Source organism: Apteryx rowi, unplaced genomic scaffold (assembly GCF_003343035.1).
Source record: "Apteryx rowi isolate R43461 unplaced genomic scaffold, aptRow1 scaffold_847, whole genome shotgun sequence".
NCBI classification, from domain to species: domain Eukaryota; kingdom Metazoa; phylum Chordata; class Aves; order Apterygiformes; family Apterygidae; genus Apteryx; species Apteryx rowi.
This window is the reverse complement of record NW_020451146.1, coordinates 276,892-298,402: the sequence shown is the minus strand read 5'-3', so window position 1 is coordinate 298,402 and position 21,511 is coordinate 276,892. Positions and strand designations below refer to the sequence as shown.

At 41.4% G+C, this 21,511-nt stretch overlaps 1 protein-coding gene across 4 annotated transcripts; it reads right to left on the bottom strand.

Annotated features, from left to right (window-relative positions):
* Positions 1 to 4,146: 4,146 nt before the first annotated feature.
* GPN1 (GPN-loop GTPase 1) lies at positions 4,147 to 21,505 on the bottom strand. Of its 4 annotated transcripts, XR_003257552.1 has the most exons (15): positions 21,373 to 21,505; positions 21,202 to 21,295; positions 20,086 to 20,125; positions 18,587 to 18,653; positions 17,815 to 17,852; positions 17,184 to 17,262; positions 16,987 to 17,081; positions 14,630 to 14,675; positions 12,310 to 12,456; positions 9,992 to 10,074; positions 8,879 to 8,918; positions 7,590 to 7,680; positions 6,063 to 6,173; positions 4,916 to 5,395; positions 4,147 to 4,592 (listed from the first exon to the last, which is right to left on the bottom strand). XR_003257552.1 is itself a non-coding variant. In XM_026090065.1 (14 exons), exons 1-14 carry the CDS (start codon positions 21,454 to 21,456, stop codon positions 5,304 to 5,306), a joined length of 1,107 nt encoding a protein of 368 aa, XP_025945850.1. In that variant the 3' UTR covers positions 4,664 to 5,303. The 4 variants fall into 4 exon arrangements, 1 of the variants encoding a protein (XP_025945850.1); XR_003257553.1 differs by lacking the exon at positions 12,310 to 12,456; XR_003257554.1 differs by lacking the exon at positions 21,202 to 21,295 and having other exon boundaries at positions 21,373 to 21,447.
* Between the last annotated feature and the right edge of the window lie 6 nt (positions 21,506 to 21,511).

Here is a 21,511-nt window from a genome sequence, read left to right as displayed (position 1 = left end):
AGGGGAGCCCGAGGAGCGGGGGGAGCAGGAGGGGAGATGAGACCCACAATGGCGCACTCACGTGCTCGTGGCGCGGCGCTGCAGCCAGGCGGCTCACGCGTGCGAACCGCAGCCCGCCGCGGCAGCCCGGGGCTCCCAGCAAGCGCCCTGAGGCTGCCCGTGCCCATGGCCGTGGCCGTGGCCGAGAGAGCGGCGGGGACCAGCGAGCAGGCTCCGGTGCTGCCCCGGTGAAAGAGCACTGCGGAGCAGCTCTGAGACGGCACTGCCCGTCCCCGCGGCACCAGGAAGCACCGATAAGGAGGAGCGCTCTGCGCCACCGCTTCGTGAGCACCGCGAAGAGGCGACGAGCACGCTCCATTCGCTTACCCGTTACCGGAGCACCGGAGAGCAGCGGCAAACACGGCGACCGGCACTGAGCATGTGCGCGCCGGCTGGCTGCAGTGTTCTTTGTATGCGGGGAGGGCGGTGGTGGCTGCAGTACTGACGCGTCGACACCCGAGGGCAGCAGTGAGCAGGGTGAACGCCGTGTGCATGTGCGCGCTAAGGGTGCAGTACTGCTTTTTTGACACCCGAGGGCAGCAGTGAGCACTGACAAGCCAGTGCATTGCGCGCAGCTTGTGAGTGCAATACAGCGTTTTTGATACCCGAGAGCAGCAGGGAGCAGTGTGACGCCTCTATGGACGGGTGTGCCGGTTGCCTGCAGTACTCGCTTGTGATCAGACGAGGGCAACAGTGAGCATGGCGGCACCACTGCGCATCCCTGATCAGTCTGGCTGTAATAACTGGTTGTGATCAAGAAGGGGCAGCCGTGAGCCAAGGGGCGCCACAGTGCATGCGTGCGTCTGCATGCTGCAGTACTGCGCAGTGGTCAAATGATTGCAGCAGTGATGGTTGTGGCATCAGTGCTCGTGCGTGCTCTGACTCGCCACAATACTCCTTTTTTGTCACCCGAGGGCAGCAGAGAGCACAGCAGGTGCGCTGCGCATACATTTGACGCATGCAGTGTGCGCTTGAGGGGGCAGCAGTGAGTATTGCACCGAAGCTGCGCATGCACACAAATTTAACTGCAGTATTGTTTGTAATCATGCGAGGGCAGTAGTGAGCACTGCAGGAGCGCTGTGCGTGCGTGTGACGGCTGGCTGCAGTACTGCATTGTGATCAAGCAAGGGCAGCAATAAGCAGGTTGGCGCCACTATGCGTGTGCCCACTGGCTGCAGGACTGGACTGTCATCAGCCGAGGGCAGCAGGGAGCACGGCGGGGCACTGAGCATGCGTTTTTCCCCTGACTGTAATACTGGTTTGCGATCAGGAGAGGGCAGCAGGGAGCAATATGGCAGCGCTATGCATGCATGTTTCCACTGCCTGCAATACTCATTTTTGTCACTCAGCGGCAGCAGTGAGCACAACGGCGCCACTGCGCGTGCATACGCTCGCTAGCTGCAGTGCTTTTTTGCCACCCGAGGGCAGCAGAGAGCACGGTAGGGGGCTGCGCATGCGTTATTCGCCCGGCTGCAGTACTTGTTTGGAATCAGGCGAGGGCAGCAGTGCGGCGGCGTTGCGCATGCGTGAGCCGGCTGGCTGTAGTTTTGGAATTTTATCGCTCGAGGGCAGCTCTCAACAGGTCCGCCCAATACACGTGTTCCTTAGCTGGCTGCAGTATTGGGCTGTCATCACCCGATGGCAACACTGAGCATAGTTGGGGCTCTGAGCATGCGTCTGACACCTTGCTGCAGTACTGGTTTGTAGTCACCTGGGGGCAGCAATGAGCCGACCGGTGGTGTTGCGAGTGCGCGAGCTGACTGGCTGCAGTACTGGTGTGTCATCACACGAGGGCAGCAAGGAGCGGCTGGGCCTCCGTGCGCATGCGTGGGGCCGTTGGCGGCTGTTCTGGAATATCATTACCGGAGGGCAGCAGGGAGCAGGTCCCCCCCCGGTGCGCATGAGCGGCCCCGCTGGCTGCAGTACGGTGTCGTCACCACCCGAGGGCCGCGCCTCGGTGCGCATGCGCGACCCCGCTAGCGGTGGTGCTGGGGCATCCCACGGCGAGCAGGGTCTGGCTGCACGGCCGATCCATCCGTTYGTGTCTCCCGGACCCTTTGGTACCTCCCCGCCGGGATCCTCTGTCCTGCAGAAGGAGACGATGGTGGGGACCTGACGTGCACCCCGTGTCCCGGAGGCGGTGGCAGCACCGGGACACAGCCACGCCGAGGGATGTCGGCAGGGCTGGGGCGCCCCAGGTGAGCAGGCGGCGCAGCTGACCGTTGCCTGGTCAGTGCCCAGGGGAAGGTCCCCGGCCAGGGTTGCCTGGTGCTCATAGTTTTATGGCAAGCGTGCTTACAGCCGCTTCTGTCTGGTTAGGGAAAAGAGCATCATGTCCCTTGTTCCAGCTCTGCTCCTGATTCCTTTCCAGTAGCTCCCATTGCAGTCTGCTACCAGAAAAGTTATGGATACACTGCTGTAAGAAATGCAGCCCTCTTACTCAGGATTCAGGGGACAGACCCTTTACTTCACACAAAGCTTTAACCTTTCTTCTGTCAACTTTCAGTTTCCCTAATTACAGTACCATATCACAATCTTGGGGTTGCACTAATTGTGCGCTATACTCAAGGTGACCTTAAATCCTGTCCTGTCCAGTGATTTTTAAGGCTCAGATATTTTGCCTATACCCCTCTTCTTCTGTAGCTCTGTCCATGACAGCACTGTCCACGTATGATAACACCTTTTCTATATTCTCTGCAGGCAACTGTCCTAACACTTCTCTGACAACCATCATGTGCTATTGCAGGTGCACTGTGAAACCCCCACCCGACCAGAGGAAAGGTATATTGTTTGTCTCTACATGTGAAAGCCAATCAATTTTTCTTTAGTAAGCAGAATGGCAAAGAAACAGTTAACTCTGACAGCCACTTGTTATCATCTTGTCATTTACCACCACCCTAGAGCACATGAGGGATATAGGAGCTATCCACCTAGGGACACCACAAAAAAATTCTGCTCAAGGACCTGCCTGCCTCCTCCCACCCCCAGGCCACCTGCATCCACCAGAGCAAGGGTGCACAGTCAAGCCTGCTTTGGGGAGGAACCTCAGCCCTAAAGGCAAAATTAAAAAAAAAAAAAAAAAAAAACAGGGAAAGTCAAATATGCATCCCAGGCAGACCCTACCCTGTGCACTCGCAGTGCAGAGTACTGCCAGGCCCCTGAAACCACCCACACTTTTTTCCCCACACCCATGCCTTGAGGTGGGCAGCAGAAGTCCAGGCACCCACAGCCACCCCTGGGACACCCTGCCAGTTCTGTAAGAACATGAATAATTAAAGGCTACTGGGGAAGGCGCTGAAACCAATTCCTGTACAATAATTTTCTGAATATACTCCAGGGAAGATGAGCAGAGTCTGGTTCTGTTAAGATGACAGGAGGTTCAATGGAATAAAGAATCTTGGCATATCTGGGTTTAGCTGGAGACAGGTGACTTCCTTGATACCGAGGTTACATCATGAAGAGAGGCTAGTTATAAGAACTTGAGATATCCTGTGGTATCCAGAGATAATGAACACTATTGAAATTAAGTATGATGGGTCCTAACACCTCTGATACCTAAACAGTATAGAGACAGAATACTTAGATGGTAAAAATCATTCAACTACATATGCAGTTGTTCAAAATATAATATCCAGGCCTTTAAATTTGAAGAGAGAAGTAAAATTGAGGCACCATACATGCACAGCTGCTTGTTTGTCAGCATGTTGGGTGAAGGCCCTTTAGCACTTGGACTTCAAGGGCTCAACATACACAGTTCAATCATACAGTCTCAAATGAAAGAGGTATTCCACTAGCTTCTTTTGTATGCCAAGCASCCTAAAGATTCCCTAAATTAGGGGAATTCAAGTGGGTTTCAAGCCATAAACTGAACCTTGAGGGGCAACAGAAAGTCATCAAGAATTACTTGACACTGTTTACCCTCTATACTGGCTCCCACATAAAAGGGATAAACAGGGGTCTTTAGCCAAAACAGGTAGCAATATCCCCCAGAAGCTCCAGTCTTTCAGCAGCACTGCTTGCTCCTTCAATCCCTATATAGCAGAGCAAAACTTCTGAGAGAATGCCTGAACAGACAGCTAGAAATAATCAACACAACAAAGTAATAAATACATTGTTTTAACCCTACCAGTATGCTATGAAATCTTTATTTCAGCTTTGCTTCTGATAAGATAATCTACACTGACCCTAGTAAGAAGAAATCTCCCTAATGAAGCCACAGTAAACAGCAGAACATCTGTGTCCCAGAGTTTCCTATCAGGAAAATAAATAGTAGCCCATCTCCATGTCCTTGTCTACATGCCGGGTAAGCACTCATCTATAGAAACTCCTTACTTTTGAGTTACCTGCTCTATACCCCTTTGTGTTCCATACAGAGACATGCAGCTGGTATATACAGCCACATATGCTTCTGTTCTCAACCTGCTGAGAACCAAGCTGGACTCCTCTTATTACTTTCCCTTCTGTGAACTTTCTTTACTCAGAATTTTCTTAGAATTTTCTTCTGACCATGTAATGTCTTTGAGATGCAGCTTCTGTGCATCTAGATGGATGGGCTGTAAGCATAGAAAAAAAAAATTCACATTAGAACAGTGAATTCAAATGTCTTGCTATTAATCACCAAGGATTTGTTAGTACAGAAAATATTTTTAATGACAGACAAAATATCAAACACAAAATGGATGAAATATTGTAATTATCTTGCTTTCAATCACTTAGAAGTGGACAAGCTTAATTTACTCTATAAAGATCTCACATTTTATCTGCAAAAACATAACACTTTGGGGAGGGGAAAAAAAAAAGACAGAATCTCTCTTTAGGTCATTATCAGAAAAAGGTATACATGCCTCTCAGGAGTGTATTACAAGCAGAGACACACCTGGATGCAGAAGACACCTCTCTGCATGAGGTGAAAAGACTGCACTCTTGAAGGTCTGTCTTAAGTTCTCTAGATGATAATGCTGTCAGAGCTCAAAATCTAAGGTCTCAACAGGCGCATCTAAAGAGTCTGGAGCGAAAGAAAGTGCTATCTGGTTCTTCTGGCTTTAGGAAGTCACAGTGGCAGACGGCCAAACGTGCAGTCAGTTGGATATGAGACCTTTAACTCATGACCAATAGTTACTGCAGGAAGAAAGATATAAATACATCAGAGGAAGCTATTCACAGATCTAAGACTTCATGTATGGTTGCATACAAATTTCATTATGCCCTTCCTTTATTGTTCACTCCATTACAAGGGATTCCAAGCTCTCTTGTTTCTGAGAGTCTCATTCATCCTGGTTGCTTCTTCTCTGGTACTTCATCCGTGTCTCTTCCATAAAATTTCTGAAGGCTGGTTCTTCATGGCTCTGCTCAGTAACTGTGGGGGGTGGGGGAGAAGGAAAGGGAGGGAGAGAAAAAGGCCACAAGTCAGTACTATTTCAGCACCTGTCCTGCTTGTATTCCAAAAAAAAGCCAGAATCAGGCTATTTGCTAAATCAGAGCAACACAGAAAGTCTATTTGATCTTCATTTCATTATAAGGCAAAAGAAATAAATGCTCCTAAAATGAGTGGAACATGGAAAGAATGAAGATACAGGTCTGCAAACTATCTAAGAGAAAATAACACACTAAGTCCTTAAAAGACTGCTCCAAGTCCAAGAGTTGCAGGAAAAGAGAAGAGAACCAGGGGCACAAACTTTAAGAGGAAAAAGAAGATGAAACACGTATTGATCAGGTTCAGTGGTCACTGCATGATCCAAGCACTATACAAGTTGTCTGGTTTATGCATGTTATATACCTGCTATGAAAAATAATTACTTGAATACAAAATTTTCAATTGAACTTTCACAATGATTAGAGGGTGAACTCACAGGACTAAACATTGAGGCTGGCCTTCTGCTCCAGATTCAGACACCTATATTTAGGTGACTGCATGTTTGCTTTTTTCCTAGGCTCTCATAGTCCATACAGTTAATGAAATACAGAGGGCATTCCTGGACCAGACCAGCAGCTTTTAGACCAAATCAGATCCCACATATCCTTACCGTCATGGTCAATGTCATCAGTATCACTCTCGCTCTTTTCATCTTCCTCATCAAGAGTTCCTCGTGTTAGGATCAGATCAGAGGGACCCACTGCAGAAGCATCATCAGAACCTTGAAAGGAACAGAGATGGCTATGTCCAAAACCTCATGCTAACAAGTAAGGTTAGCTCATGCCCTGACAGTTACTATTTGCACACAATGACCACAGCAATTAATACCTATTCTAAAGGGACAGAAAGCTGCTTCCAGACTTCAGAGATACAGGACAGACTGTAACAACACCATACTGAACCTCATATAAGGCAGCAGTTCAACCAGTTGCAGAGATTTCTCATATTCCAATTGAACTGCTTCACCTTTCCTGAAATATTTCATTACTTCTAGTATGTCCACTGCTTTATCTACACACCAGGGTTTCCTCTTCTCATGTCTCTGTTAGTCCTATGACTAACATATAGGAGAGCCAAGTCTGACCCTTCCCATAGGGATTAAAGTCCCATTCCTTCTCACTAACATGAAGTTGCTTTCATGCTTTTGCTGTGAAGAGAGAAAAGCTTTATATGACTTCAAGGCAAACTCTTCAGAGAACCTCTGCAGTATCACAGAATCACAGAATGACAGAGGGTGGAAGAGACCCCTGGAAATGATCTAGTCCAACTCCCCTGCTCAAACAGGGTCACTGAGAACACATTGCCCAGGATCCTGTCCAGACAGCTTTTGAGCATCTCCAAGGATGGAGACCTCTCAACCTCTCTGGGCAACCTGTTCTGATGTTCTTCTCCCTCACAGTAAAGAAGTTTTTCTTTACATTCACAGAATCACAGAATGGTTGAAGTTGGAAGGGACCTCTGGAGATCATCTACGTCCAACACCCCTGCCCAAGCAGGGTCACCTAGAGCACATTGCACAGGATCACATCCAGGTGGGTTTTGAATATCTCCAGAGAAGGAGACTCCACCACCTCTCTGGGCAACCTGTTCCGGTGCTCTGTCACCCTCACAGGAAAGAAGTTTTTCCTCACATGCAGATGGAACTTCCTGTGTTTCAGTTTGTGCCTGTTGCCTCTTGTCCTGTCGCTGGGCACCAGTGAAAAGAGTCTGGCCCCATCCTCTTTACAYCCTCCCTTAAGATATTTGTACACATTGATAAGATTTCCCCCTCAGCCTTCTCTTCTCCAGGCTGAACAGGCCCAGCTCTCTCAGCCTTTCCTCATAGGAGAGATGCTCCAGTCCCCAATCATCTTCATAGCCCTCTGCTGTACTCGCTCCARTAGCTCCATGTCTCTCTTGTACTGGGGAGCCCAGAACTGGACACAGCACTCCAGATGTAGCCTCCCCAGGGCTGAATAGATGGGGAGGATCACCTCCCTCCACCTGCTGGCAATGTTCTTCCTAACACAGCCCAGGATACCATTGGCCTTCTTGGCCACATGGGCACATTGCTGGCTCATGGTCAACGTGGTGTCTACCAGGACTCCCAGGTAAAGTTAATCTTCTCCCAGGAAAGTTAATCTTCTTAGTAAGGTACCTGCAAGTTTGTTGCTCTGCACACACACTGTGCCCATGTCCTTCCACAAGTGTTCCAGCTGCTCCCTCTTTTGTTTACTTTGAGCTTTCTCCTGTGGGTATAAAGTAACATGTGGATTCTGAACACATTTAAAGTATTAGTGAAACAGAGATCGCACCTAATACAGTCTATCCCTTTGGCAAAAAGCAGGAGTCAGACAGGTCTTATATTACAATTTATGTTAGACAACTTTTGGATAAGCATGGAAAGCAACCTCCAGGATGATGGACTTCTAAGAACATTTCAGCAGCATCAGGAAGCCAAAATCAGTTAAGCTGTATCTGCAGAGAACCATCTCATGGACAGCCAGAACTCAAGGTGAGCAGATCAACTAGTCTCTTTAAATAGCACATGCTGCCTTCAGTGTTTGTCATTTGTTTCAATGTCTGAAAGTGCCTTGATGTGAAAAGGGAACCTGTTCAATCTTTAGAAATGCCTCCATGGAATCATATGCTTGCTAAAGTATGACAGATAAACCACATAGACATACCACAAATATGTGATCAAGATTTACAAATCATTCTTCCAGTAAATTATTTGTGTCAGAGACATTTTGTAATAGACCCCTTAAAAATGTAAGCTTAACTAATTTTCAAAACTGTAATAGGAAAAGACTTTAAGTCTCCAGTGTTTCAGTTATGTTTGGTTCTGACTCTGTTCATTTATCCAATGCTAGAAAACATGCACTGAACTAGTAAAGAAGCACAAAAGAAAAGTTTAGAAAGGTAGAGAGAACGCAAAAAGAACAAAAGGTTATGAAACATTACAAACTGAAGTAATAAAAAAAGACTGTGATAAAAGCTACTGATCTTCGTACTCCAATTCAGTCGTCTTTATTAACTGCTAAGTCAAAACAGTACACTTAACTGGCATGAAAAGATACAGTGTTATTCTCAGCAAATCACTTTGGAACGTTATTAAAAAAAAAAGTCTCTCTCCTTCTGAAGGAAAGATACCAAAATCTTTTCCAAACATTTTCTCATAATCTGCCCAAATAAATTTAAATGATTAGCACTAAAACAGTGAACAACATCTGCTTTACAAATCATCGTTATTTTTTTTAAAGATATGCGCCACCAAATCTAAGGGATAAAAGAGAGAGAACGTGAGCTTCAGGACAGAACTTTTTCATACTGAATATGATTATTAATAAAATGTTAGACACCCCCCCGACACACACAGAGGCAGCTGTATGCATAAAAGTGATCCCAGGATACACTGTCTAGGCATACAATAGTAGAAATACTTACCAGTGTTTTCCTCAGACGCTCGTATTCTGGACGATATTCCCTGTTAAGATAAATACACAGAATGCATTCACTCTAAAGTAATAGATGCTTTATATTAAGTACTGGCCATCTTGGAGATTTGTTTTTAAAGTCCCACATGAAAATTTTGACTGCAGCCAGAACATGCCCTCAAAGTTTTAATGACCCAGGTTAACCCCAAACTAAAAAGTTCTTTTAGGCTCTCATACTTGAGAGAGGTTTCAAGAACTCTAATGGCACTTTTATCCAAATTTGGATTTTGAAACTAAAGGATGCAAGATAAGTAAAAATACTTAACTAAAATAGCAAATCCTTCTTGCACAATCTTGCTGGATAAGAAATTAAACCAGCTAGACAGAGGTAGTCATTTCACTGCCATACTAAAATAGTAGATAGAGCAGTCTCCTCTAATCAGAGACAGGGTTTTCTCTGGCAGTACCTACACCTCTAGATACGGTTCAATGGGATCTCATACAGGAAGACCTTACACAGACTTTCACTGTATTATACCACTCTGGTACCTTTCAAATTTTTATTTATTGAAGAGAAAAAGGGGTATGGATACCCCCTCATTATTTAGGGGATCATTGGGTAGGCAATGTATCTGATAATAATCCATAGCATGCCTTGACTACTCCTATGTAATACAAGTTACTGGTTTTGCTTTCCAGTGCTATACATCAGCCTCATATATACACATGTGCAGTATATCATGAGGAGGAATCCAGTGAGCAGCAAGTTCTCAAAAAATTCTTCAATTTCTACTTGCCCACCTATTCAGTCTACCAAACTGATCTGTTCGTTTTCTGAGGACAATTCAAAGCTTGATTATCCTATGCAATCAGAGGATGGAACTGACTTCAGATTTGCTGGCACAGATAGCTTTTACTTTTTTTACTTAACAGTTATCTCAAATATTCACCACTGAATAGTTTGTTTCAACTGCTTGTTTTTATGCTGACTCTTGCATCTAAATTTATTAAACACCCTAGATTACGCTGGCTGTGAAAAGTGACCACTCCTTCAAACCAAAGGAGTGGGCTCATGAATCAGTAACTTAAGCAAGTATTCACTGGGATCAAAGTATTACCTCACCTCTCATATTCATCTACAGCTTTAGAGAGTTGAACAAAAAAATCTTCCAGTCCTGTGCCGAGCACAGCAGAAACACCAACCACCTGCAAAAGAAAACCACATGCCAGAACCGAAGAAGAACTGAACCAAGTTCTTAGATAACTAATAGGAGACAAGAGCTGGAAGACTAAAGAGTATCCTTGAAAAAATAACTAGGGGAATCTGGCGATACTTATTTACATACCGCAGTGACATCAGAGTAAGCAGTAACACTATGCTTCTGTTATTCCTCCTTTCAACATCTTTCTCCATTTGTTCTTAATATTTGCTACCTCTACATCTTTTTTTCCTCTTTTAACTAAGCTCCTGTTTAACCTAGGCAGCTGCGTTTTCCTGTTTTATAATGTTTATAATGTTAACAGAATAAATAAAGAAAAACAATTCAGCAGGCAGAAAAAACACCACTACATCCCATTCTTGTGCCTCCATCTCAAAACACCACAAAAACATAGGCAAGATAATACAATGCCTAAACATAATGAACAGGATGGGCTAATTCAAAAGAAAGATCAATTCTTTCTTCTGTTTACTCAGTTATTGTTAAAAAGCCAAGTTCTCGTTCTGAACCTGGTATTACAAACTGTTGGTATGATTGTTTTGATGAATCAGTTTCCAAGAATTAAAAAGCAGAACAGACCACAAGACCTGATCTTTCACCTCTGAAATTTTCTCCAATAACTTGTATTTAGCTGAAGCACATTTAAAGAGATGCCAAACTCAACATCAAGAGATGGAGAATTCATTACTTACTATGGCAATATATTCCCTGTTAAAAACGTGCATCTGTTTTCTAATGTAAATTTGTCCGTTGTTACACTTCTGGCCATTTGTTCTCCTTTTATTAAGCCCATTACCTAAAAATACCTTTAATTAAGTCTGTTACTAGCCAGTATTTAGTGACCCTTAGGATTCTTATATCCTCTAATCGAGTTTCTACATCTTTTTCATAAGGACAGCCTTAATGACTCACTTTCAACTTTAAGGCTTTTCCAACACAGCCTTGAATTTTATCAATAGTTCAGTAAATATGGAGGCAACCAAGCATTCCAAACAATTTCACCATTAGTCTGGACAATGTGCCAAAATGCTAACATACATTAAAAAATAATTTTTAAAAAAAGAAGCCTTTCTTGCCATATTATGGTACTTGAGGCTGTCTTCTACTATGATCTTTTTCATATGTCTGCTCTCCAGCCTGCTAATCAATAGATGTGCCCTGCACACAAACAGTGGATTAGCAAATAAGGATTGGGAAGTAATTTTAGTCCTGTATATGGCACCATTCCAACCAATTTTGAAATATTGTATACTGTTTCTCATAGAGCATTTAAACTAAATGATTCCATTCACATATACAGTTATGATTTAGCCAAAACAAAAGCATTTTACGTCCACTCCCTTCATTGTCGTATCTATAAGAACTTTTTTCTTTTCTTAAGTAAAAGCTGATGCAGAACACAATTAGCCAAACTCTTTTGGCACATATTATGGGATCATTAACATTCCCCACTGTATAGCGTTTTCAAAGAAACTGAATGGACACTTTTCCCTGCCTCAGCAGACATACGGGATTTTTTTTGTTTTGAGATTCTTCCCCTTCTTCCCTCATGGTAAATTGACCAGCTACATTTGACACTTTCAAAACAAGGAAAGATTACCTCAGATGGGAGACACTTCAAAACAGGACATTTCTTCTTAGTAGCCTATCTTAGCTTTCTTCTGATTATCATTCACAATTTATTCTTAAATAATTCGGTCTGCCACTCAGCTTAACAAGGAACTAAAGTTACTTTACAATCAGAACAGAGAATCCTTTCTCCTAACGCAAGGCTGAACAACAGATTCCAGTTCAAAAGCACGGTGAAAAGGCCTTTTACAGAATCACAGAATGGTTGAGGTTGGAAGGGACCTCTGGAGATCATCTAGTCCAACTCCCCCTTCTCAAAGCAGGTTCAACTAGAGCAGGTTGTTCAGGACATTGTCTAGTCATGTTTTGAATATCTCCAAGGATGGGGACTCCACAACCTCTCTGGACAACCTATTCCAGTGTTCAATCACCCTTACAGTAAACAATTTTTTTCTTACATTTAAACCAAATTTCCTGTATTTCAATTTGTGCCCATTGCCTCTTGTCCTTTCACTGGGTACCACTGAGAAGAGTCTGGCTCTTTCTTCTTCATTTACTTCCATCAGGTATTTATCCACATTCATAAGAGTCTCCTTGAGCTTTCTCTTTTCCAGGCTTTTATGAGAGGTAGTAAACAAAGGAAGATTCTTACCTTGAGTGAACTGTAAAACTCATCCAACACTAAACTCATAGAACGAGTCAGGTTACTGACATAGGATGTCTCTTGATTCAGGGCATCCTGAAATGTCTCAAAGTCCTGCATCCATTCTACTGCAAAACTGTGATCAATTATGTCAGTCTGAAAGGAGCAGAGAGTTTTTCAGAGGCAATAATGATGAACTCTTTGCTCACTTAACAACTTAAGTCTAATATACAATTTCCATTCTAAAATTACTTTCAAAATGCTTATCTTTTCAAAGTGTTCAGCCCTGGTCTGAAGGTTTCTACGCTTTGTTTTACCAAACCAGCTACAGGAACAGTAAACAAACAAACACTATCCCAGTTTTAAGAAGGCATGTTTAAGGAAACACAACTGAAAGTCTGGTTACAAAAATTTCTACAATTTTACTGGAATGGGGCATCCAATAGTTGTATACTCTACAAAACAGTTTTGGCCCCAAGTATTAGATCGTATGATTGAGGCCAGACAAAAAAGTCTGTACTGAAGATCCCAACCTTTCTTGATTGGCTTGGAGAGAAAAAAAAAGTCCTGCTCTCTCCCCACCTTTTTAATTAACGACTGAAAATTACTATTCAAACATGAAGGACAGACATTGCCCACGTTGGGAAACAGCCTACAGGAACTTTATATAGTGAGCTGTGCTCTGATCTAAGGAAATTATAATCTAAACTCAATGCAAGACCATGAATGCAAACTGGTGAGATGATTCCATAATTTATCTGGATCCACTAATATCACAATATAGGTGTGTCTAAAACTCTGATATATTTAGTTTTCCAGCACCAATAAGAAGGAGGAAAATAAATAAAGTACTGCCTAGCATTACTCAAGAGATTTGTGAGTGCTGAAACCAATTTTCAAGGGTCCTAAACCCAACCATTTACAGTTAGCTTGATTAAATTCTGCAAATAAAATTCAATCAACTCTACACATTCTATTAATTTTATTCCTCTTCAAATCTAACACTCCTTAAATTTGTCTGTCACCCTACATGTTTCAGTTCCTTGGGATGTTTCCATATTTATCAACACTTAATTTTAAAATGCTTCACAAAAATTCTTCAGATGCTACTGGCTTTACTTTTTCCTGAAGGCTAAAAATGAGATCAGAATGAAGTTTGAAGTTATGAATCCTAAACCTTGGTCCTACCTTTCCCTGTACATATTAAGTCACATTTCTTTCAGTCTTTCCAAAAATGCATTTTCTTAGGACATAAAAATTTTCCTCATGCATTTTTCTGCAGAAAAACTTCAYGGCTTATTCTACAATTACACATATATTGGGAGGCATTCCTTGATTAGGAAGGATGCCTGTGGGGATAAGGAAGAGTACTCATACCAATTCTTCTAATATGTGAAATTGTTATGTTTAAAGAGATGGACAGCTTTCCACGCCACAAGCATTTCTTTAAGGCTACAGACCCGTACCTATACAAGAATGGAGGTGTATCCTCAAGCTAATAAGTATCTGCTTACTGGAAGACAGTGACACACTTTAAGTGTCATTGATCAAAACCAAACACCTTTTATTGAATTTTGCCTGCTACAATGATTAAGACAATTGTTCTGAGGAAGCAGGCAAATGTAAGCACAGATTCAGTAATGAACCTAACCTTATGTTAGGAGGTTTGTGTTTGCTTACAGCATAGGGTTAAAGTTTTAGGAAGGGATCCTCATCCATGGATACAGCATTTAAAAAATGGTGTAGATGAAAAACATAGCATCAGTCAAAGGGATGGTGAAGCAGTGGGGGGTTCCCTTGGACAGGGTCCCAATGTTCTACATGTAAAAGACTAAGAGAACAGGACGAGCATCCACTCCCATCCAGCCACAGGAGGGCAGCTTCAAAGCATGGAAGAACTACATCTCTGACATGGACATTCACTGTTTCAGTCATCCGTGTCTCTCCCCCCCCCCCCGCAAAATTCACTCAAGAACAAAGGATTTAGAAAGAATCTGAAGATCTCAAGAAATTAAACCTCTACCAGATCCTGCAATACATTTTAAAAATTGTTAATATTACTTTCTACAGTAAAGGTTAATTTAATAATGTTAATTCTCTTCATCTCTAATTTGAATTTGTTTGGCTTTAACTGTCTGTCCTTGATTCTTCTTGTGGCTTTCTTTGTCTGATTAAAGACCCCCATTTAGATTCAGTTTTCAGCCTCTAGGTCCCTCACAGCCTCTCTTCAAGAAAATCTGATTATTATAATAAGAGGAAGACAGTACTGTAAAGCAATATAAACAGAATGATGTTTTGCTGGAACACAGAAGCCATAGGTTCGACTTACCTTGTTCATTACAACAATAAAAGGTAGCTTTGTTTTGTACAGGATACTGGAAGAAGAAGAGAAGCATTTRAAAAAAATTAATTTATATCTCATTAGAAGAGAAAAAAATGTTACACATAAGGCAGATATATTTGTAACTTTGTAAAGAAAATATTTTTCTCTGCATGAATTAGCATGTAATTTTCACCCGGATTCTGCTTACTAAAGTTGACCAAAATTCTTCCTCCACAACCCCAGAAAATGTAAGCACATGTCCATAAGATATAAAATTTCCTTCTATATGCATGGTTGAGTTTGACTAGTCTTTTCCATGCATTTCAGATCAAACTTTTTTCTGTCTTTGCATTTTTATATTATTTTGACTTAAATTCTTAGGGTTTTCACCTATCATTTGTGGACTGATCAATGAATTCAAATAACTCAAAATATCTATAAACCAAAACTTAAATTGAAACAGGAGCTTTCATATTAATCTCATTATATTTATTCTAGTGTCTCTTGCTTAACACTAATTTCAGAAAATGCAGCATGTGATACAGCATATTTTGCATATTCCCATCCCAATGATACATCTTTTGACCTTGGTACAAGGATTAATATCTTTTTGAAAAACATTTACCAACATTTACCATAAATTAGAACAGCTCTAGATATGCTGATCTTTACATAGTATTCAGTCCCTGGTTTAACATGAAAGAAAATAGAAAATTCCATATAAAAGGAAGAGGACAATAAGCCAGGAGACAGCATGTGTTCACCTGAATTCAATACCATGCCAAGCTCAGAACAAATTTTGAAGAATCACTGAAAACATCAAGAATAATAAAAAATAGGATAAAATCATATTATATGTTTACCAGAAGGAGCTCAGACTAGGTTATCTTGATATTTTAGATGAATGTTTTTATAAGCAACAGGTAACGTTAACTTTAATCCAACTAGCCTTCATTAAATGAAGGTCTCATGGGTTATTTAATGCTTTCAGCAGAAGTTTTGACCAGATGACCCCAAAATGTTCTTTCCCACTGAAATTATTCCATTATTCTATGAGGGAAACAACTAAGACAGAGAAGAACCAAATCAGCAAATTAAGTATCTCAAGAGGAGATAATGCAGTGGGTAATACGTGAATTTTCTTGTTTAATGTTCCCTGTAACCACTTAGTCTTATCAGAAAAAAAAATCCATTAGTATATTGCTGCTGTTGTGACAAAGTAGCTTTTAAGACATAGAAAATATTAAGGAAACATCACTCACAGACTTGAGCAAGACTTTTCTGTAACGATGCTTACAATCAACAACTAAATTCAATCTTGACTGAGGAAAATTGAATTGTTTCATACCTAGATTGCCAGATGACTCTAACAATACTGCCAGAAAGAATAAGTCACAGATTTTAAGAAGCAAGAGCAAAGACAGGCCTTTCTCATCAACAAGCTGTATATAATAAAAGGGATGTTGCAAATTTTACTAGACAAACTAAAGCCATAAAATCAAAGAACTACTGAACAAACTTAGATCGGATTTCCAGCACTCCAACTATGTCCACCTGCAAGAGGTACTGTACTACTATACCATCATCTGATTTGCCCGAAGCTCAGGAACAAAGGAAAAAAATCAGAATAAAAGCTTGTGACTTATCACATAAAATACAAATGTCATGCTTTTCTTATTTGCATGCTTTGTTTTCATTTGTTAGGAGGTGTCCCCACCTGTATCTACTTTTTTAGATGTGAAGGGGAAAACACAGTACTATGAAAGTATAGTTACACAAGTGTGTGTGTCATGAATGTGAAAAGCATCAGAAAGTTTCACAACTGTAAACAGCCCTACACATTGTCATAGTAATACCTGTAAAGATGTGTGCCATCTTAAATTGTAGGTCTAAGATTTTGTAAATAAAAAAATTACAAACAGAAATTTAATATGCTGAATGTCTACTTGTTAAAAACCTAAGTTAGTATCATCATTTTTCAAAGAGGGCAAGAAGAGAAAAACTTAAAGTCAACACCTGAAAAAACTAAATGTAAAAAGAAGCTTCATAAAAGCAGCTGACATTGTAATTCACATATTTAATAATTCAACTGTCCCATTTTAAATTGAGTATCAGAAATCCATCATTCAAGCCAGAAAACAGACTGGATATAGTTACTGTAAAAGTCTGGCTACATCTTTCCCATGAACTAAAAGTCCTAAAACAATATCCTTGCTCCTTCTTCTCAACCACTTTCCCAAGAATTGAGATAGAGAGATTCTCCTCATCTGAAAAGCCCCTCAGATGAAATCCAAACAAATATTCCCCCCAAAGAGGTATGAAATAGACACAGCAATCAAAAATGGATTTTCAGCATTTCCTACCTGCAGGCATACAGCATGTTGGACATAAAGGTGATAGGGTTAGTGCTGCGAGAGGTATCCATCACATAAACAACAACTGATGGAAAAGAGGAAGCCTGGAAACACACGGTAAAAGATATTTTAGTTAAAAGTAGAGGCTATTCAACCGCCACTTTCTTCACACAGCCTTGTTGTCAGGTCCTGTAGACTATACTCACCAGTGCCTCAGTTATGATAGTTCCTGACGCTGACCAGGTGAATACCTCTATTTGCCCTGGTGTGTCAATAATAACATACCTGTTAAGAAATCACCCCCAACAAACAAAAAGGGAAAATTAGTCAAATAGAAGGTACTGGTGTGACCAGATTACCAGAGGCATGAGAATGACAGATCACATGATTATTTTGTTATGGATCAGGTAAGTTTCTCTCAAAGAGCAACAAGATTTAAGGACAGGCCCGAAAATTTCCTGTGTGCATCATGTAACTAAGAGGCACTTATTCAGATACTATTAAAGTCAAAAGCATCAATTTAATGGATACTTAATATTGTAAACTCTTCAGAACAAGAATTAATTGTTGCATATTTGAACAGTGAATGAGAAAAATGAAGGTCTAATGCAAGACAAAAAAAATGCAGAACCGGCACCAGTAGATATTTCTTTCTTCAACTTACATGTATCATGCAAGAGTCTAGTTTTATCTTTTCTAATTCTATGTCCTTTTTCAGATAAAATTTAAACTGAAATTAAAAAAGTAACTGGAAAACATGCAAAGATCCTTTTTAGGGTCTTGCATGGTTTTCCCGCAGTGATTCCAAAACAGTAAGACTTCATAGAGTGTACTCACTTGGATGCATTTTGTCTTTTTTCAATAAACTTCATGACCTGATTGAAAAGAAAAGGAAGCAGCATATCTTGCATTTAGGCTCAAAACAAGAAACTTTTAGAATTGTATATAGAAACTATATCAGCTTAAACATACACGGCTACATGTGCGAAACAAAGCTCTTAAGTGTCTCAATGTGTGGAAATGCCCTACTAAGGAAGGGTGGAAAATGCTTGGACACTGCACATGCCAGAACAACCATAATTTTGCCCATATTCTACTACCTGGATAAAGAAACTGTATAATAAAAGCAGTTGTTCCCTACCTTTTCACTAAGGGATTGTGCAGTGTTTCAATGTCTTGTGTAAGGCTCCCAGCATTGGGCATTAAGATTCAAGAGAGCAGTCAGGTTTTTCTAGTGATATTGGATAACTGACTGATCTCCAGAAGTGAGCTTCCCTACTCCAGAATCAGAGCATTCGCATAAAAGATAATGAAAATCTTATAGTAAACACAGTGTAACAGAACAGTTATGTACAAAGTCTAAAGTATCGATGTTCTGTACACATGACTTCCAAGTTTTACACACAAAAAAGGTGGAAAACTGCTATCTTCCTTAAACGAGAGCTAATGCAGTTCAGCTACTTTACAGGATACATGGTTCAGCAAGGAGAATAACTCAGTAAAATTAGATGGTTAAACAAAACAATGGTCTCTGAAACTACAAATCAAGAAATAAATTACAGTTTCCCACAAACCTGTAGCACAGTATCACATGGAAACAACCTCATACCTGATCAAATCTTGTAGCAAAGAGATTGAGAGAGGTCACTATTCCCCCATTTGGGCCCAGCCCATATCTGGATACTTTATTTAGGAAAGCAGATGATTATGCAGACCTCAGAGTACTTCTTTTTCAAATCTGATAACAGTTGGTCATTTACAATGCACGTTGGATACTTTGCAGCAAAAGACAAAGTCAGTAATTCTAAAGGGCACATAATTAAGTTTCCTAAGTGATGCAGTAACATAACAAAAGGGAAAAAAAAAAAAAGGAAAAGGGGCTACACCATGGCCTTCCCTTGATCATYATGCAAGCATTACCATTTTGGACAGAGGAAAAAACTATCAAAGTAATCTTCATCAAATTCTGAGATATTGGCTATGTTGTTATAATCTTTTTGGAAAGGTAATGCCCTGAATGCACTGAAACTTTAAGAATATATATTTCAAAACATAATCAAAGAATTTCTTGCACAAATTAGTTTTTAGGCAAATTTGAACAGAAAGAATGGGAATGAGCTTCGTGAAGATGCTCAGCACATCAAAGATAGCTTAAAGATGAAGATTTTAAAATGCTTTGCACACATATGGATCTATATTCAATGAAGGAAAAAATATTTTATTACATTCAATATTTTATTTACTGCACAAGAACGAGCACTGATTCATCAGCAGAGTCTTCCAGTGCCATTGTTCTCAACATCCAAACAAGCTGCCCAACACCCTCTTTAAGCACTATTTAATGAAATGCTTAAACTCCAGTAATGGCTAATAACAGACACAGTAGAGCAAATAATGCATCTGTGTACCAAATTCAAATACCAAAAGAGTCTCACTAGTATGCCAAATCTAAGCCCTGCACAGTATCTCCATCTGCAAAAGCCATTACTTAGGGGTCAAAGGACTTCCATATCTCACTGGAGGTGCAGTCATTTTAGTGTAATGTTACCGAACTACAGTGAAACTATTGTGCAGCAAGAGCCAATGGTCCAATGTCTTAGAGATTCAGAAAGACAATAGGACTTTATGTTCAAACCATGTGGAAAGCTGCTTTAAAAAAGAAAAAAAAAAGAGAGAAAAAAAGAAAAAAGTTTTCCCCACCTACTAAAGGCAAACAGGAATTTGGATATGCTTATAACAAACAAAATTAGGTTTGTACATGCATGGGAAAAAGGCTGTTGACTTTCACAATGAAAGATAGAAGCTGGTCTAAAGAACAGAATAGAAGAAGGTGGGCAGAGTGCTCATTATTTGTGAAATTTTATTGCTAGGCAAAAATCATTGTTAGCACAGGAGAAGGAAATGACCTAAGGAGTGCCAGATCTTGTTCAAAATGAAATACCCAGTCAAAAACTTCTGGTCTTTGCACAACATTCTGAGTTACTCCAATCCCCAATGCACACCCTTCTTTTCATTCCAAAGTGCAGAAGGGATAGCCTTTTTTTTTTTTTTTTTTTTCCCCTCACATTCAGAGATTTTATAGATCGTTGTAAGACAAAAAAAGGATACTGTTTCATGACTTCTTTGTACTTCACGGTGTCCCGAATATCTGGAGAGAGATATAGTTTTAAGACATTACTTTAAAAATACCTTTCTCTATCAACATGCTGATAAGARAAAGCCTTTCCTCGTCCAGCAGTTCTCCTTTTGCCTCAATAATAAAAGCTAGCAACAACAGAAGTCTCACAGCCAGAATATATAAAATAAAATGGACTTGCTCTGCTGCCAACATACCTATAAAACCCAAGGTAATTCATCTGAAACATCTCCAGTGTAAGTACTTAGCTGTAACTGCTTACATTGAATTTTCTTCTCAGCTGGCCAACATCAGTAAACAAAGTATATGTACTTAAGTGCTTTATGAAAGATCCAGCATTGGAACGCTTTCTCCAGTTCTTCATTTGACACCAATTAAAATACTTCAGTATCCACACCACCTTTATTATTGTCTAGAGAACCAGGCTGATGAGCTCTAGAAAGTATAAAAGATAGGACCTCCACAAATCCAAGGCGCAGTAAGTCCTTAGGCACAACGAGCCTTTAGGAATGACTGGACATAAGGTCTGTTTTATTATTAGGATCTTTTCTTTAAAATTACTGTCTTTTAAAGCGCTTTAAGGAAGTTCCTTGGTAGCACATGTGGCTATCAATGCTCTGGAGAGAAAAGGTCTGAACAGGTCAAACCTGTTACCATGTTCAGCACTGATAAAGGGAGGGAAACAAACAAACAAACAAACAAATCCACAAGAAACCAAACACAGCACCATGAAATCACACCAGGCAATGTAACGATGTACAAACAAGATGGTATTGGTCTCAAAAACACATGTTAAAAAAAAAATCTGGTAGGAAAAAAGAATCAAAAGCTGAGAAAAATGTCTTATGTGGAAGTCCCTCTCATGTTAGCATTTACCATCTTTTAAAGGGTGTATAAACAACCTAGCCAAATGYCTCATAAAAGATGACGTGCATTTCTGCGAAACATAAGAAAACCAGTATACCACAAATGCTTTAATTTATTTACGGGAAAAACACACTTGCTCTGCTCTCGCGCACTCCGTACACACACCAGACCCCTGATGCGAGCCCCCCGCCCCAGGCCGCTCACAGCGCGGCAGGCCTCACCGATGTTGGCGGGGAAGGGCAGGTCGTGCACCGCGGGGTCCAGGTTGATCACGTACGGCGGGCAGCGCTGGCCATGCAGGTGGGCCGCGAGCCGCTGCGGGGACACGAGGAGGCGTCAGGCCCCGCTGGGGGCCGGGGAGAACGGCACCCCCCAGGCCCCCCGCCCCTCACCTGCACGAAGGTGGTTTTCCCGGAGCCGGCCATGCCCAGCACCAGCACGCACACCGGAGGCGCCGCCGCGCTCGCTGCCGCCATCTTCCCAGCGCTGACTTGTCCTTCCGGGGCGCGAGGGGAGGCGGAGGGAGGACGG